This window comes from Oncorhynchus tshawytscha, linkage group LG01, assembly GCF_018296145.1.
Source record: "Oncorhynchus tshawytscha isolate Ot180627B linkage group LG01, Otsh_v2.0, whole genome shotgun sequence".
Taxonomy (NCBI): Eukaryota; Metazoa; Chordata; class Actinopteri; order Salmoniformes; family Salmonidae; genus Oncorhynchus; species Oncorhynchus tshawytscha.
In genome coordinates this window covers 33,720,196-33,739,702 of record NC_056429.1, presented here as the reverse complement: position 1 = coordinate 33,739,702, position 19,507 = coordinate 33,720,196, and the positions used below count along the sequence as shown (strand labels likewise).

Genomic DNA, 19,507 nt, shown 5'->3' with positions numbered 1-19,507 from the left:
AGGGTTGTGGCGTGGGTTCCATTTCTACAGGCGACCAGTAAGAAAATGTAAGCAGTCACTACTGAAAGTTGCTCTGAGTAAGAGCATCTACTAAAATGTAAAAGGAATGAATGGACCATTTCAATTTACACATAGAAATAATTTGTATTTGCAAAGTATTTCAAGAAGCTGGGAAACATATCAAGCAAGTATTATCAGATTAATTGTTTTGTACATATAAATGTCAGGTAGACACTCAAATACATTTTGTTTAAATGTTTTCACAAAAGTAGTGCACTGGCCCCTGACTAGCCCTGTATTAGCTATTTAATTTCTTTCTGCAAATTATTCTTTAACTTGTCTCCTTCCCTTCATCTATACTGACTTGAAGGGGATTTAACAGGTGACATCAATAAGGGATCCTAGTTTTCACCTGGATTCACCTGGCCAGTCTATGTCATGGAAAGAGCAGGTGTTCCTAATGTTTTGTACAGTCGTGGACAAAAGTTTTGAGAATGACACAAATATTAATTTTCAAAGTCTGCTGCCTCAGTTGGTATGATGGCAATTTGCATATACTCCAGAATGTTATGAAGAATGATCAGATGAATTGCAAAGTCCCTCTTTGCCATGTAAATGAACTGAATCCCCAAAAAACATTTCCACTGCATTTCAGCCCTGCCATAAAAGGACCAGCTGACATCATGTCAGTGATTCTCTCATTAACACAGGTGTGAGTGTTGACGAGGACAAGGCTGGAGATCACTCTGTCATGATGATTGAGTTCGAATAACAGACTGGAAGCTTCAAAAGGAGGGTGGTGCTTGGAATCATTGTTCTTCCTATGTCAACCACGGTTATCTACAAGGAAACACGTACCGTCATCATTGCTTTGCACAAAAAGGGCTTCACAGGCAAGGATATTGCTGCCAGTAAGATTGCACCTAAATCAACCATTATCAGATCATCAAGAACTTCAAGGAGAGCAGTTCAATTGTTGTGAAGAAGGCTTCAGGGTGCCAAAGAAAGTCCAGCAAGCGCCAGGACCGTCTCCTAAAGTTGATTCAGCTGCGGGATCGGGGCACTACCAGTACAGAGCTTGCTCAGGAATGGCAGCAGGCAGGTGTGAGTGCATCTGCACGCACAGTGAGGCAAAGACTTTTGGAGGATGGCCTGGTGTCAAGAAGGGCGGCAAAGAAGCCACTTCTCTCCAGGAAAAACATCAGGTACAGACTGATATCCTGCAAAAGGTACAGGGATTGGACTGCTGAGGACTGGGGTAAAGTAATTTTCTCTGATGAATCCCCTTTCCGATTGTTTGGGCCATCTGGAAAAAAGCTTGCCCGGAGAAGACAAGGTGAGCAGACAAGGTGAGAAGACAAGGTCAGTCCTGTGTCATGCCAACAGTAAAGCATCCTGAGACCATTCATGTGTGGGGTTGCTTCTCAGCCAAGGGAGTGGGCTCACTCACAATTTTGCCTAGGAACACAGCCATGAATAAAGAATGGTACCAACACATCCTCCGAGAGCAACTCCCAACTATCCAGGAACAGTTTGGTGATGAACAATGCCTTTTCCAGCATGATGGAGCACCTTGCCATAAGGCAAAAGTGATAACTAAGTGGCTCAGGGAACAAAACATAGATATTTTGGGTCCATGGCCAGGAAACTCCCCAGACCTGAATCCTATTGCGAACTTGTGGTCAATCCTCAAGAGGCGGGTGGATAAACAAAACCCCACAAATTCTGACAAACTCCAAGCATTGATTATGCAAGAATGGTCTGCCATCAGTCAGGATGTGGCCCAGAAGTTCATTGACAGCATGCCAAGGCGGATTGCAGAGGTCTTGAAAAAGAAGGGTCAACACTGCAAATATTGACTCTTTGCATCAACTTCATGTAATTGTCAGTAAAAGCCTTTGACACTTGTAAAATGCTTGTAATTATACTTCAGTATTCCATCGTAACATCTGACAAAAATATCGAAAGACACTGAAGCAGCAAACTTTGTGTCATTCTCAAAACTTTTGGCCATGACTGTACACTCAGTGTATAGCGAATAGGTTGCTTATCCCAAAGTTCTCTCTGTCAAGGTAACACAATCACATCTCCACAAAGGCCCAATATCATCCATCATCAGATGGGAGAGTGGCGATTACATCCATGTGGTCCAACAAATATAGCCAGAGCTAGTTTCTGCCTGTAACATTAAACCCTCAGAGAGAAGGAGAGCGAGAGAGAGAGACCACTCGTAGGCACAGGGAGCATTATTGTCGCTAGTGAAAGTCTACACACACCTTGCAGTCTTCACATTTTGCTGTCCCAAAATGACATCTGAAAAAGGGAATACAATCAATTTTTTCCTTATCGATATAAACAATCTACTCCACATTTTCAAAGTGAAAGAATAATTATAGAAGCGTTAAAAAATGTCTAATAATAAAAACAAACAGATGTCTTGATTGCGCATGTCTTCACACCCCAGAGTTAATACTTTGTGAATCATTTTGAATATGATTCTACAAACTTTGCACAAAATCCTAAGGCAAGATTTATCCATTGTTTTTGGTATTAAAATGTGTTTAATTGCCCAGCATTTTTTAAAATTATATAGCAGAGTTTTTTTTCAGAAGACTGGGGGTTTCCCTCTAACTCCTTACTTGGGGTTTGCTCCTTTCATATTTATTTTGATCCCTGCCAGTGACTAGCATACCTATAACATAATGCTGCCACCACACTACTTGAAAATACAGGAGGGTTTCACTCTGTTATCTTGTATTGGACCCAAACCGTTTTTTTTTTATTCAGGCCATTTCTTTACCATGTTGTCTTGAAGTATTACAAATGGCCTTGTTGCAAACAGTAATGGATGGTTTGGAGTGGATTTACTAACAAAGTTGGTAGAATCTTATTCAAAATTATTCACAGCTGTAATGGCTGCTTCCACCAAACATTAACCCTGGGGTGTGAAGACATGTGCAATTATGATCTCTTTTTTTAATGTTGTATAATTTTTCTTTCACTTTAAAAATTGTAGGTTGTGGAGTGGAATCCAATTTAGTAAAGGTTTTGATATAATTTTAAGGCAGCAAAATGTGAAGACTGTGCAAGGGGTGTGTAGACTTTCACTTGGCACTGTAACATAACAGCCCTGCCTTGACTTTGGGACAGAGAACAGTACAACAAAATACAGCAAAAAATCTGAGCAAATGGGAAGGATTACAGTTCAGTGATTGACCTGATACTAGATAAACGGGTTTGTCTATTAGTTGTGACAATTAAACAATCTATACTCTCAAGTTATCCTCTAAAATGTATCTTATCATTGTAATAAATGTATTGTTTTTTTTACACACAAGCAATTTTTTTGTGCCAGGACAAGTATGTTTATAATTCACTCAAAAATCATCTAAATCATGTGTTTAAAGACCTTTATTAACATCTACAAATATAAGGCGTCAAAATTGGGAATATAATGCAAAAATTACATGACACAGGAAAAATATCCACATGGACAATATGTACCAGAGACCAAATCCAGTATCGGTATTTGTCACAGAGAGAAAAAAAAATGTTTTGCTTTAAAACTGTAAAATCCTCTTGTAACATGAATTGAGTCGGCAAAAATCAAATGGAACACCTACATCAAAATAACATATAGGGGAGAGCGAGGTAAGTTGTCAAACTGTTCATACCTCCAACACTAGAGGCGCTATCTAAAAAAAAATTGCTACTTAATCGCTACTTTGTGTGACTACATGTTCTATGGTCAACTTCCTGTTCACATGTGGTCAAGGTCACTCTAATCTGAGGTGAGCACAAGTTTATTATTTTTCCCCTTCAAAAGTAAAAAATTGGCACTTTACATTTTATGCAATAAAACTTTGTTAGGTATGAATGTTAAAAATGATAATTTTGCACTGAGTAGAGGAGACAATAATGTGTCTTTTGATACTTTAGCTGCAGTCCTATGTTGAGCTAACCTTGAGATTTAGCCAACAGTAGCACACGTCAGTTTGGGGCAAGTTGTTTTAATGACTTTGGGGCAAGTCTTTACATGTGACAACTTGCCCCAGTACACATATACACATAGAACAGGCTTAAAAAATGGTGATATTGTGTAATCAGCTCTGATAGTAGTATTAAATGTTACCATAAATTGATTATTATATATACTGTACATATAGTTTAGAGCAGCATACATATCCCTGGACTACAAAAGACAGGCTCTGGCTTGTGTGTGTGTGGTGTGTGGTGTGCGCGCACCTGTATCTACTAACACACTACATGTCTACTATATGAGACAGTATATCCACACACACACAGTCATGAATTTAGTGTGGTGTTATGAATTGCAATGCGGCAACAATGATAGTAGACAGGGAGGTGGGCATAGTAAGCCGGTAATGAGTATATAATTGCAATGAGGAAATGTGTTTTTGAAGGAAAGAAGAAAGGAAGGAAGGAAAGGAAAGAAAGATGGTTAGAAATGATAAGACAGAATGGCAGCACACCACCTGACACAATGTTAAAGGCAGTGAGGCAGGTGAAGTTTCAGAACAAATCAATCAGGAGTACAGCGAAGGATTTTTTACATAAATTACCGTAATCTGACTCTGTATTTTCAAAAGGTTACCAGAGAAGAAGGTGAAAGTCAGACAGCGATGCCAACAACAGTGGTTGGCTATTCAAAGCCACGATTCACCTGATTTGGAGATGCAGCTTGTTCAGTATATTACTAGGTCAGCTGACATTTATTTTGGTCTGTCGCCAAGTGAGGTCAGAAGACTTGCCTATTTGTTCGCTGTGGCCCCCCCCTGCTGAAGTTCGTGCCAATGTGGGCAGAAAAAGAAAAGACCAGCTTAGAATGGTTTACAGGCTTCTTAAAGCGGCACCCAGCGGTGTCATTGAGAAAGCCAGAGGCAACTAGCCTTGACAGGGCAAGTAGCTTCAACAGAGAAAATGTTAATGCTTTCTTCGACAATGTAGCAGAAGTGCTACAGAGATATCAGTTTGGACCAGGAGACATATGGAATGTCGATGAAACTGGGGTGACCACTGTACATACACCTGGCATAGTGGTGGGCAGACGTTGATTCAAACAAGTAGGGTCCCTGACCTCCGCTGAAAGGGGAACCCTTGTCAGACTGGCCTGTGCTGTCTCAGCCACAAGGAATAGTATACCTCCATATTTTATATTCCCCTGTGTCAACTTCCGCGATCATTTCCTGATCAACGGGCCACCTGGCAGCAAAGGAGGGGCAAATCCCTCTGGGTAGATGAAATATGTGCACTTTGTTGACTTCCTGAAACATTTTGTCCAGCATACGAAATTCTCAAAGGAGAAGCCCTATTTACTCCTTTTGGACAAAACCACGAGTCTCATCTGTCCATTGATGGACTCAATTATGGACTCAATTATCCCAACCCATTGCTCTCATCGGCTTCAACCCTTAGATAGGTTTGTCTACATGCTGCTAAAGAGGCACATGAACACTGCTTGTGATGCCGGATGAGGAACAATCCCGGGGAGACAATGTTACATTTATGACATTCCTGGGATTGTGGCAATCGTCTATCCTCTGGCTGCAACCCCCTTGAACATTCAGGCTGGCCGGGGTACAACCTTACAACAGGGATGTATTTATGGAAACTGTGTTTGCACCATCCTACGTTAAAGATGGCCCCATTCAGAACCCAACCCTACCAGGCCCCAGCACCAACCCTGCCAGGCCCCAGCAACATTCCAGCCCTGCCAGGCCCCAGCAACATTGCAGCCCTGCCAGGCCCCAGCCAGCCCTGCCAGGCCCCAGCAACATTGCAGCCCTGCCAGGCCCCAGCAACATTCCAGCCCTGCCAGGCCCCAGCAACATTCCAGCCCTGCCAGGCCCCAGCAACATTCCAGCCCTGCCAGGCCCCAGCAACATTCCAGCCCTGCCAGGCCCCAGCAACAGCCAGGCCCCAGCAACATTCCAGCCCTGCCAGGCCCCAGCAACTGCAGCCCTGCCAGGCCCCAGCAACATTCCAGCCCTGCCAGGCCCCAGCAACATTCCAGCCCTGCCAGGCCCCAGCAACATTCCAGCCCTGCCAGGCCCCAGCACTATTCTAGCCCTGCATAGCACGAGCTCAGACACACCCAGTTCTTATGCTAGCACCAGCTCACCCTTGCCCAGCAATGCCATTCCTGACAGCGGACTACCATCTCCAGAGGATATCCGGCCATATGCAAAAAGCTGGCCCCCGAAAATCAGCTTGCAAAGGAAGAAAACAGCACAAAACAGCAATTCTAAATGACACCAGTAAAGCAGGTACTAGAAATGGAAAAGAATAAGGCACAATCTAGCAAAAGGCTGTTTCCGAAGAAAGGGAAGCAAGGGGGAGGAGTCCAAATCTGGATCTGCAAAGAAAATGGCAGCTAAAAAAAAGAAAAAAATCATAGAAGAGTCATCAGATGAAGAGGAGAGCTTCTGCCTCGTCTGTGTGGAGACATCTTTAATCAGCCTTCCAAAGGAGACGTGGGTGAAGTGTGTGAGATGCAACAAATGGGCCCATGATGCTTGCACAACAGGCCAGGCAATTTATGTGTGCCAGAACTGTGACTCTGAAGATGAGTCTGATTAGTCAGATACAGATGTATGTCGGCTAGGCTGTTGCAAAACTGTGAAGATATGTAAGATATATAAGATATGTAAGATATGTAAGATGGAATGAATGCAACATATGTGCCCAAGACTTCCTTCTTTCATTTGTATGTCATTGTTACCATTGTGATCCATTGTGCCCAGTAGATGTTAGACATCATGAAAAGTGTGACAACATACCTCGCTCTCCCCTACTGTATTATCATCAATTTATCGTCAAGGGAAAGAAGGGAAAAAAAGTGTTAACACACATATAGTCAAGATTCGACTGTAGTTCAGCATGTCGTTGCAGTGACATTGTGACAGTGAGAAGAGGCAAGTGTAGAAACACATCATACAGCAACACGCAACTTCAAGCGAGCCTTCAAAGCCACAGAATATAATATCTTGTGGAGTGAGCGTAACATAAATAGTAGAATGTGAGATCTTTGGTTCTGGGTTGCCGAGATTGCCCAGAATAGGGAGACAAATAGCATACCATGTGGTGTGGGAACGTTTTAATTGGTGCTGCAGCCTGTCTCCGTGGCGGTCAGTTGACCATCCAAATAGCAGTCAGTCTCTATTATTTGAATAGCTAACAAAACAAATGACAGCGTAGATGTGCTCCCTGCATCCACTGGGAATGTAGTGATTCTGTTGTTCACAGTATTATCCTAGTGTTGTTTGAGGAGTGTGGCTGAAAGGTAGTGGTGAGATGCCGAAGCAAGACTACTTCAATATTAAGGCCCTGGATGGTTAAGCTGGGTCCTATTCATTGGGTGCAAAGTGAAGTGAACTGGGGAGGTACTACCTGAACTTGTCTAATAAGAAACTATAGTTTTAGCTACAGTGTGCCCTACTGAACATGACAATGGTTACCGAGTTGCTTTTGCCAGTCGCGTGCAAAGTCACACAGGTACACTTACACAAATGCATACTCCCACACACACAATAACAATTATTCAACCATTGTGACCATCATGACCATTGTGAGAGCATAAAATAAGAAATGATTATTGTGTTGTTATTGTAAACATGGAATGTTAAAACTCAAGAAGAAATTATAATAACAGTCTACACAAAGTTCACGGAATCCCTTTCAGGATAGAAGTCGTACATTTATCAATTTAACATTATCCGAATGAAACACTAAAAGTACTGGCAATAAAATACAATCAGAAAACCTGCACATTTCTAGCCTGGTACCAGATCGGTTTGTGCTCTTGCTTATTCCCTAGTTTTCACAATTGTTTGCCAAGAAAATGAGTCACAAGGAGTTTGCATGATAGCACATACAGACTGGCACTCAGGCTAGTACAGTATGTTTCCTCTGATGCTGGTACATTGGATAGATGTCATTGCGATGGCACAGACGGATCTTACCTCCTCTGCTTCAGCTATGTAGCGATAACATTATGGACCAACATCTTTTACATCAACGTAAGGCATATTACACTCATTTAAAGGGTTACATAATATTAGTGTACCGTGGTCTGCAATACTTCATATTGTTACTACATTATCTATCTACTGTACCACATACAAGCGAGACAACTATGCAAAGTCACAAAGGTTGGTTTCTAAGGCAAAGGTTAGTCTGAGTTTCATAACAAATACATAGAAGTGGGATAGTCTGAATTGATACCCCCCCCACCCTCTACCCACGCCTGAAAAAAGAAAATGATCTCTGACATTGTCTTTGCAGAAACAAAACAATGCTTGTTAGACATTGTGAAGTGGTCATCCTTTAACCTTCTTCAGGCCCTGTGGATGCAAGCTAGATGCTTTCCCTTACAGAATGACAGGCACCCTTTGAGAGTGTGTTAATTTGTCACAGAGGCCATGACCTTTTGGCCAGCCTGCCCCCTCTTGTTTTAATGGGACATTCACAGGCCAGTCCCAAATGGCCAACTTTTCCATTTAGTGCACTACTTTTAACAAGGGCCCATAGGGCTCTGGTCAAAAGTAGTTCACTATATAGGGAATAGGATGCCATTTGGAACAAAGACATACAGTGGTTTACCAGCCCATCAGCACTGGTTAGTGTACTCCTGTGTCATGGGACTGGCTGATTTACATAACAGGGTTATTCCAAGCTTATCAGTAGCATTCAAACTAGACTGATTGTTTTCCAAAGAAGCTACTGTGTGGGGACTGACTGACGCAATCAGGAGCTTAAAGGTTTAAACTTGTGTGGTGCAACTGCAATGCTTTAGGGCCATTGACATGATTTATGCTCTAGCTGATGTGCAATGTTAGATGTTTTTATAATTGCATCTGTACTTACAATATTAATCAACAGTATGATACTGTATAAACTGAATACAGTAGATTATCATAGAAGGCACAGTAAAATACCATGCATTTGTTTTACAGCACACTAAGACTTTTCTGTCATTTCAACAGTAAAACATTGTAGAGTGCAGAGTAAAATAACGTAAATTGTAAGAGGCTATATTTGTTGCACCAATGAGTTAGAATGCTGTACCCCTACAGAATATGGTAATATACTGTATTTTAGGAATTCTACAATCCTGACTGGCCAATTGCTACCAGTCATTTATAATACATTACCAATACCGTATTTTTGGAGAGCAAAAACCTTTTGAACCCTAACTGGTTTATCGTATTGTTGTTTCTCACTCATTAATATATTTTGAGGAGTGTCTTGTAAGCGGCCATATTTGTTGCACCCATTGGTGAGAGTGCTGTACCAATTTAAGTGATAGGTGGTAGTAGTTCCCTAACAATTAAATGTATATATGGGGTAGATCAGAGTGGCAGCAAGTCTCAAAACCATTAATGGTTGAGTAGCTAGCCCTGTCCTTTGATCTGTAGTCACTGTCAGTTTACCCATAGATTTCCAGTCAGTGTGCTGATGCTAGTTAGCATTGACTCACGAAACTACCTTTAAACGTCCGTCATACTGGACACAGAGACATAAAATGGTATCTACGGTTAAAGAAACGTTTTACTTGCTATGACATGTGTTTTTTTTTATCAACCTTGGTTGAATGCACTGACTGTAAGCTGCTAAGGTCAAGGGTGCCCGCTAAATGACCAAAATGTAAATCTAAAAATAAAAACTCGCAAAGAACACTGGATAATATGCTACTGCATGGGTAATTCCAGTAATGTACTGTAAATTGGATTACAGTAACATTTGTGGTACTGTAAAATGGATTACAGTGAAATGGATTACAGTAGCTGTACTGTAAAATACATTTGCTGTCAGTAAGTTGATGTATATTTTAAAGGAACTGTTTTAGTGTTAACATGACAAAGTTGGGAACCCCCATTTCAAACCCAGCTGGTCTTTAGTCTGCATAACATACGGTAACAATCTGAAAGAACACCAGTCTCTGTTGAGAGGAGCCTCATAATGAACTATCTATTTATGACTGACTGAACTATACTAACCCCTTTTTTTCTGGGTCACAAATGAATTGTTGTATCTGATGGAGAGAGAGGACCAATGATTCTGATTCTACCAAAATGGCACTAGTTTAAAAGAGAGAGTGAATGAGTCCCAAATGGCACCCTATTCCCTTTATATTGCACTACTTTTGACCAGAGCCCTAAGGTAACATTTTGAAATCAACCTAAAGTACAAGGAAACATGGGGAGTGGGACTGGGCTGGCCTTAAGGCAAATAGTGTACCGGTATTAACGTTGTATATTTCTCCCTATAAAATAATAAAAAATTTAAAAAGCAAAGATAATTCAGCTGTTCCGCTATACTATAATATAGTGCATGGCTTCTTGTCTTTGAAGGGGTTTTCAGAGGCTGGTATACCCATGAGTAGAGGGTCGTATTTACCCTGTTCTCCACAGTAGTGCATCAGGTCTGCTGAGGCCTTGGACACCTGCAGGAGAGAATCATACAGCCGGTTACAATTGGCAACACAAGGAAACACTCACACAGAGAGAAGGTCAGAGAAGGCAGGTCTTGCTAGCCTGGCTGATGCAACCCACGCGACTACATGGGAGGACTTTGAGAGCTGGTGTCAGCCAGACTAAGTACTTGCAGGATGGAAAATGTTATGTCATATACGTATATCTTGGTATATATGGATATATGGGCTGTTTGAGAAGCGTACCTTAATTCTCTCAATGCTGGCTTCTATTCTCAGCTGCTGGACTGCCCTCCTGGCACGGGCAGTGTTACTGGAACTCTGCATCTTCGAAAGATATGTTGGTCTCCACACACCTCTGTTAAAACACATACTGGATTCAGTCTTCACCTACTGTGTAACACCATGGAGAAGAATGAATGAACTGACTGAATGAATGAATGAACATTGTATTGTTATTGGGTATACCGTCCACAATTTGGGAGTAGCGGCAGTGTGTGATTGGCTTTATCTGGAAAAACTAAAGAAAAGCACAAGACATAATTGAATCACCAGTTGTACACTGATATAGGGCAGCAGTACAGCCAGTCCCTGTATAACTGTGTCATAAAAGATATCCCAGTTACATCAGCTGGCTCTTCTTACGTCTTTGCACAAGAGATGGTGTGTTAGAGAGTTACACAATATGGTTAAGTGTCAGGAACATAACTTTGAAAAGCTGCCAAACACAATATACAAAAAAAACAAGCCTAGGAGCAGCTGTTATTCCACTGTCTTTCTCCAGAGTAACTACCCAAAAGTGACAGTCGGAAGTTAATCTGCAATTTACTAAACCAACAACCTACAAACAAGCTAGTGGACGTAATCACATAAAGATTGGCCAAGATGGACACTGTTGCACAATCTCACACATCATGGGAAGTCTACATTGGTCCATAGCATTAAAGACATTGCCTGAGAGGACAGTCTGCTATAGTGGGTCTGTATATAGTAAGAAAGAGATTGCTTGGGGTGTTGGCACTGTTCAAAACACCCAGTCTGCCAGGTTTCTCTCTCACCTTGGAACCTGTGGATTCAGATTGACTGAGTGGGAATCTTGGTTAGAGATATTAGGGCAAGATTTCGCCTACTTGCGGTATTCTACTATCTCAGCCTGGTCTCAGGTAGACTAGACGTAACACAGACTAGACGTAACATAGTAAACATAACACCGGAAGACTCAAATAAAAGGGGAAAAGAGGGAAACCTAGTCAGTTGTACAACTGAAATGTGTCTTCTGCATTTAACCCAACCCCTCTGAATCGGAGAGGTGCGGGGACTCCCTTAAATAGACATCCACGTCTTCGGCTGGGAACAGTTAGTATGATTATGTTACGTTTGGTATAGTTAGATAAGACATTAGGTTACCTAACCCTCTAGAGTCTGTCTAAACCCGGGGAGATTCACTACATGGAACAACATATCGTCCAAAAAATTATTAAACAGGAAGTTTGTTCTAAAGTGTCTGTCCTATATCTGAGATTTTTGTAACATATATATATATATATATCCCCTTATTTTAGGCACTAAACCATATACTGTATACTTCTGCTGGTACTTCAGATGAGTCTTTTGAGGCTTGTGGGCGCTCTAGGGCAAAACGGAGAACATTGTGTTCGTGAGAGTCTCAGCCTTTAGTCGAGTGGTCATAATCGTGTGTAGGGCAAACCTTTCGGACGCTACAGACGTTTCTGTGAGAAGATTGAATTTCGGGATGTCTCAAGGTCTGACAAACACCGCTCTACCTTTCACCGCAGATGCAGAAGGGCGATATCGGCAGATGCGGTGGATTAATTAGATTTCCGCAGGGGCATGACCATTGTAGGCCAAGGGTTAAGGCTAAAGTAGGGCGGTTGGTCGGGGTGGGTGGGTGGACGCACAGGATAACATCTATCTTAGGGGAAGAGTTAGCTAACCTGCTAACACTTTAACCTAACTCCTAACCTTAACCCCTAGTCTAGCTAATGTTAGCCACCTAGCTAATGTTAGCCACCTAGCTAATGTTAGCCACCTAGCTAATGTTAGCCACCTAGCTAATCTTAGCCACCTAGCTAATGTTAGCCACCTAGCTAATGTTAGCTTTAGCCACTTAGCTAACATTAGCCAAAACAAATTGGAATTCGTAAAACATTTCATGCATTTAGCAAATTCGTAACATTGTACGATTGAAATTCGTAACACACAAAATGGATGATGGACATCCACAAATTAATACATAATGTACGAAACGGTGTCCCAGATTTACATTTACTATTTTTCGTCTACCTCTGAGTTCAGGTTGACTATCTGCACATGATGCAATTTTGAAAAAGACATACAGTATCTCTCGGTCAACAGTACAGTACATGAATGAGTCGGGCAAGGTAGACTAGCTCAGCAGCTGTGTTTAAGTCAGGGAAAGGAACATATGTATTACATTATAACAACAATACCATTGCACACACACACAGTGCAGTTAATTTGAGAAGAAGCCTCAATTATAACCTTTGTATTGAGGTCATCAAACTGTGATTCCACTTCTATTACAATAGCTGAGAGGTTTACGGAGGACGAGGATGCCCGTAAGGAAGCAGAAACAATGAAGTCATTGGTAGCCAGCCACAGTACAGCTGAGTACAAAGTGGATGAAGAGACCTCCATCGGAAGCATACATCTCACTAACCACCCCACCAACCCACTCCTTTCCTTTCCTCCTTCCCTTCATCCCTTCACAGGAAGCTGTATCCCCAGCCAGACAGCCAGTTCAGTTTCCCTCTGAAGTATAAATTCTTAAATATGTTCCGGTTTTAAAAATAGAGCCCGGCGGAAGAAGAAAGAGCTGCAGAGGTGGTTACTCAAACAAACCGACAAGAACATAAAGCTTAAGACCACGGGGAGTGAGTACAGGAATAGCATCACAGGATCCTGACCAATAAACATTTGAAGACCATAGTCTCAACAATCTTTTCTTCACGTGAGAGGATCTTCACTGAATCATTGACATAATCAAAGATACTTCATCCTCTTCCACACTACAGGTTTCCTTAAAATGTATACAAGTCTCTTTCATCCTCATGTCTGCCTTAGTGCCTTTTGTGTGCTTTGCTTGGGCAGACACTGGAGTGGTTTAATGCGCATATGTCTGTGTTCTTTGCACAAGAGCAGGTTTTAAAAACACACCGATGGAGTGAACAATGGAAGAATCCCATTATCCGAGGGCTGGGTCAGACAAGGGCTACTAGCCCAGTGTTTAGTGTCTACAGCTCTGCACGAGACACAACGGGACCCTGGCAGCTCTGCATGAGACGTGTGACGCTAGCAGTTAGGGCTTGAAGAGTAAAGAGGAAGTACATCACTGACAACCTGAAATGGTCCCTTCACAGACAGTTTGGCGAAGAAGTCGCAACAGCGTCTCTTCAACCTCAGGAGGCTGAAGAAATTAATCTTGGCCCCTAAGACCCTCTTGGCCCCTAAGACCCCCACAAACTTCTACAGATGCACCATTGAGAGCATCCTGTCGGGCTGGAATCACCGCCTGGTATGGCAATTGCACCGTCCACACCCACAAGGCTCTCCAGAGGGTGGTGCGGGCAGGCCAATTCATCACCAGGGGCACACTACATGCCCTCAGTCACCCGAGCCACGGCCTGTTCACCTTGCTACCATAGAATGTGGAGACAGTACAGCTGCATCAAAGCTGGGAGCGAGCTTCGATCTCCAGGCCATCAGACTGTTAGTCACCGCTAGCTGGCCTCGGCCCAGTACCCTTAACTGAACCTTAGTTACTGTTCTAGCCAGTTACGACCAGGTACTCTACTCTGCACCTTAGAGTGCTGCCCGTTGAAGTCATTGAAGACTGGTCACTTTAATAATGTTTACATACTGTTTTACCCACTTTATATGTATATACTGTATTCTAGCCATGGCTCATCCTATATACACTGAACAAAACTATAAACTCAACATGTAAAGTGTTGGTCAATGTTTCATGAGCTGAAATAAAATATCTCAGAAACGTTCCATACGCACAAAAAGCTTATTTCTCTCAAATGTTGAGCACAAATTTGTTTACATCCCTGTTAGTGAGCATTTCTCCTTTGTCAAGATAATTCATCCACCTGACAGGTGTGGCATATCAAGAAGCTAATTTAACAGCATGATCATTACACAGGTGCACCTTGTGATGGGGACAAAAAAGGCCACTCCAAAATGTGCAGTTTTGTCACACAACACAATGCCACAGATGTCTCTAGTTGAGGGAGCATGCAATTGGCATGATGACTGAAGGACTGTCCACCAGAGCTGTTGCCAGAGAATGTAATGTTTATTTTACTACTATTTTAACAGCCTCCAATGTCATTTTAGAGAATTTGGCATTGCGTCCAACCGGCCTCACGACCACAGACCACATGTATGGTGTCTTGTGGGTGAGTGGTTTGCTGATGTCAACTTTGTGAACAGTGTGCCCCATGGTGGCGGTGGGGTTATGGTATGGGCAGTCCTTAGCTACAGACAACGGACCCCTTTAGCATTTTGTTGGTGGCAATTTGAATGCACAGAAATAACGTGACAAGATCCTGGGGACCATTCTTTATTATCTGTGACCAACAAATGCACATCTGTATTCCCAGTCATGTGAAATCCATAGATTAGGGGTTAATTAACTAATTTCAATTGACTGATTTCTTCATATGAACGTTAATTCAGTAAAATCAATGAAATTGTTGTATGTTGCATTTATATTTTTGTTCAGTGTAACTACTGCTTTAAACACCTTTTCTATTCATATACTGTCCATACTGTCTTTACAAGCCATTATATGTACACTACATTGCCAAAAGTATGTAGACACCTGCTCGTCAAATATCTCATTCCAAAATCATGAGCAATAATATGCAGTTGGTCCTGCCATTGCTGCTATAACAGCCTCCACTCTTCTAAGAAGGCTTTCTACTAGATGTTGGAACATTGAATGGTAGCAACGCAGCAGCCACAAGGGCATTAGTGAGGTCGGGCACTGATGTTGGGCGACTAGGCCTGGCTCCCAGTTGGCATTCCAATTTATCCCATAGGTGTTCGATAGGGTTGAGGTCAGGGCTCTCTGCATGCCAGTCAAGTTCTTTATCACCGATCTCAACAAACCATTTCTGTATGGACCTCGCTTTGGGCACGGGCATTGTCATGCTGAAACAGAAAAGGGCCTTCCCCAAACTGTTGCCACAAAGTTAGAAGCACAGAATTGTCTAGAATGTCATTGTATGCTGTAGTGTTAAGATTTCCCTTCACTGGAACTAAGGCCCTTAGCCCGAACCATGAAAAACAACCCGAGACCATTATTCCTCAGCCACCAAACTTTACAGTTTACACTATGCATTCATGCAGGTAGTGTTCACCTGGCATCCACCAAACCCAGATTCATCCGTCAGACTGCCAGATTGTGAAGCGTAATTCATCACTCCAGAGAACGTGTTTCCACTGCTCCAGAGTCCAATGGCTTCTAGCTTTACACCACTCCAGTCGACGCTTGGCATTGCACATGTTGATCTTAGACCTGTGTGCGCCTGCTCGGCCATGGAAACCTATTTCACTAAGCTCCCGACAAACAGTTCTTGTGCTGTCGTTGCTTCCAGAGGGGGGTTGGAACGCGGTAGGAAGTGCTGCAACTGAGGACAGACGATTTCAGCACTCAGCGATCCCGTTCTGTGAGCTTGTGTGGCCTACCACTTCGCAGCTGAGCCGTTGTTGCTCCTAGACGTTTCCACTTCACAATAATAGCACTTACAGTTGACAGGGGCAGCTCTAGCAGGGCATACATTTGTCAAACTGACTTGTTGGAAAGGTGGCATTCTATGACGGTGTCACGTTGAAAGTCACTGAGCTCTTCAGTAAGGCCATTTTACTGTCAATGTCTGTCTATGGAGATTGCATGGCTGTGTGCTTGATTTTATACACCTATCAGCAACGGGTATGGTGGAAATGGCTGAATCCAGTCATTTGAAGGGATGTCCACACTCTTTTGTATATATAGTGGATATATATTTATATTCAGGTCTCTGACAATGCTTATTCTGATATTTCTTCATTTTCATGAATTATGTGAGTATTTTGTATTGCTAGGTGTTAGTGCATTGTTGGAGCTAGAGACACAAGCATTTTACTGCACCTGCGGTAACATCTGCAAATCTGTGTATGCGACCAATAAACTTTGATTTGATTTGATTACTTGAGGGCAAAGGGCTGGGTGCTGCTGTGTGCAACACTCACAACCAGATTTATGATTCATGATTTTATGAGGATCCCCATTAGCTGACGCCAATGGCTGACACAATGAAAAAGACATTAGACAAAAATACTTTACAATTTACATACATTTTAAAAATTAAGATAGACATTACAGACATATAAAACAATTATAATAAAGAAATACAATTAAAAACACAAATTTACACACATTGAGAAAAAATAAACAATACAAATACTGAGCCTGCAGGACTTGTTTGGTTTACTGTGGTGTTAAAAATGCAGAGCATCTCTTTATTACAGACATACCTCTCTCTCCCAATCTTTACAACAACTGATTCAACATTCCTTGACCATGACAATTTACAGTCTAAGGTAACACCAAAACGTTTAATTTCCTCAGCAGTCAGAGACCAGATTCAGAGGTCTAAAACTTAGGGAATGATTTGTACCAAATACAATGCTCTTAGTTTTAGACACTATGTTCAGGACTGGATTATTACTAGCCACCCTTTCCAAAACTGACTGCAACTCTTTGTTTAAGTCTGCAGTGATTTCACTAGCTGTGATGCTGAAGTGTATAATGTTGAATCATCAGCGTACATAGATACACAGGTTTTGTTTAAGGCTAGTGGTAGATCATTAGTAAAAATAAAGAGTAAAAGGACCATGACAGCTGCCTTGCGGAATACCACACTTTACATTAGAGAAGCTTCCATTAAATCATCTAATCTGTGTTATATTGGATGATATGGTAGAGGATGTACAGCCATAACACATTTTCTCAATGATAGATTATGTTTAATAATAAAGGCTGCAGTAAATCTAGTCAACTCAATGACATGTGTTCAGTTGTAGCTATTTAGAGAGGCTTTAAATCTAATCATACCTTGTATCTCCTTGAAGAAAGTACTGAACAGTATTAGTATGTACAGTATTAGTGTGCCCAAAATATCCCCCAATACCCTATTTAGTGCACTACCTTTAACCAGAGGCCTATGGTTCCTGGTCAAATGTAGTGTACCTAATATGGAATAGGGTGACATTTGGGATGCAGATTTAGAGTCGTCCTGTGCTCTGATTTGCAGCTGGGTGTCTTTGTGCATCATGTTTTTGTACTGGATGGACTCGGACGCTCCACACCTGGTCAGACCACCTAAGGACATGGGCCACAAGGACACAGTAAAATGCGCACCTGGCACAACTAGGCTGGCAGCAGAGGTGGCCACCACCACCAGACCACACATACAGTACACCTCTGAGCTGGCAGTGTAATTTCCCTGTGGCTTTGGCACAAGCTGAAAGCTGTTGTCCTTGGCCTTGCTATGCATCAATAGCAGTAAATAAGTAAAGGAAGGTAGTTTGGCACAAGCCGTGCTGATTGGCTTTCCTCTAGGAACAGCCTGTATGCGTCCCAAATTGCACCTTATTCCATATTTAGTGCACTACTCTGACTAGAGCCCTTTGGCTCTATGGCACCCTATTCACTATATAGTACACTGCTTTTGACCAGGGCCCTTTTACCCTATATACATGTGGCGCAATACTTTTGACTAGAGCCCTATGGGTCCTGGTCAAAATAAGTGCACTATAGGGAATAGGGTGCCATTTGGGACACACACCCTGACGGACAGAGGAGGTACCTTCCAGGCCTCGGATGTATCTCCCAGGCCTCGGATGTATCTCCCGGCCCCGAAATAACTCTGTCCTCCGTTCCCCTGTCGGCAGTGCTGGAGGGACTTAGTCAAGGGATTCACAGATTCTCACTGACAAATAAATAGCCAGTCAACAGGACCACCCCCCTTCTCTACTCTCCCATCCAGGAAAAGGCAGCCAAGACTCAGGGATTGGGAATGTCTGTCTGTAGGAATGCCATAGCTAGCATCCCATCCTGCTCCCCAGCCACCTCTCTGGACCTGAGATTGGAGTCTTTAGTAATGCCAATTAAAACCATGTAAGTATATACCACAACACACTGCACCATTGATACTAATGACCTTCTAATGATATGTATAGACTGCTCTGAGACCACAGAGGCACTGCTTTCCTGTGCCTGTAGTGTACACAGGTGGGTTCTCGCCACACCAGAAGAAGCAGAGGTCGAACGAACGGCAAGCTCTAAACTGTGGTGTGAAACTATAATCAAATGGTTGAGATATTTAAGGCCTCGTTTGTGAAATTATGGTTATTACTATGATTACTTGTAGGTATTACCAATTACTATATTGCTAATACACTCTGAAATTTACACTGGATTTATTCAGTGATTGAGGGATGATTGTAAGAAGAGAGACTTGGCGGGGCTGTGAGATTGATTTATTATCTATTATAAACTGGGTGGTTCGAGCCCCGGATGCTGATTGGCTGACAGCCGTGGTATATTAGGCCATATACCGCAGGTATCACAAAACAGTTATTTGTAATGCTCTAATTACATTGGTAACCAGTTTATAATAGCAATATGGCAGCTCAGGGGTTTGTGATATATGGCCAATATACCACGGCTAAGGGCTGTATCCATAAGAACAGCCCTTAGCTGTGGTATATTGGCCATATACCACACCCCCTCGGGCGAGAACAGGAGAAAAAGAAGGTCCATTATTTGTCCTCTCCACTATTAAAATGCCTAGCAACAAGATGGCCTGGCTTCACGCCTGGGCCTAAATATGTGCCTGTTGCCAGATACTACAATGAGCTCTGAGGCCTCATGGGACATTACATTCCCACAGGGACAATGCAGATGTGTTATCAGTAGGACTAGACGCACCAGAGTCAGACACTGTATTACTGACTGCT

At 42.4% G+C, this 19,507-nt stretch overlaps 1 protein-coding gene across 2 annotated transcripts in view; it reads right to left on the bottom strand.

Moving 5' to 3' along the window:
• Positions 1-7,683: 7,683 nt before the first annotated feature.
• Positions 7,684-19,507, bottom strand: part of LOC112249868 (guanine nucleotide-binding protein G(I)/G(S)/G(O) subunit gamma-12) — a 68,742-nt gene continuing 56,918 nt past the window's right edge. For both annotated transcript variants that reach the window (XM_042320703.1, XM_024419583.2), the window contains 2 exons: positions 10,700-10,811; positions 7,684-10,465 (listed from right to left, as the gene is read on the bottom strand). In XM_042320703.1, coding sequence (XP_042176637.1) covers positions 10,340-10,465; positions 10,700-10,780 — 207 coding nt within the window. In that variant the 5' untranslated portion in view covers positions 10,781-10,811 and the 3' untranslated portion in view covers positions 7,684-10,339. The remainder of the gene's footprint in view (positions 10,466-10,699; positions 10,812-19,507) is intronic.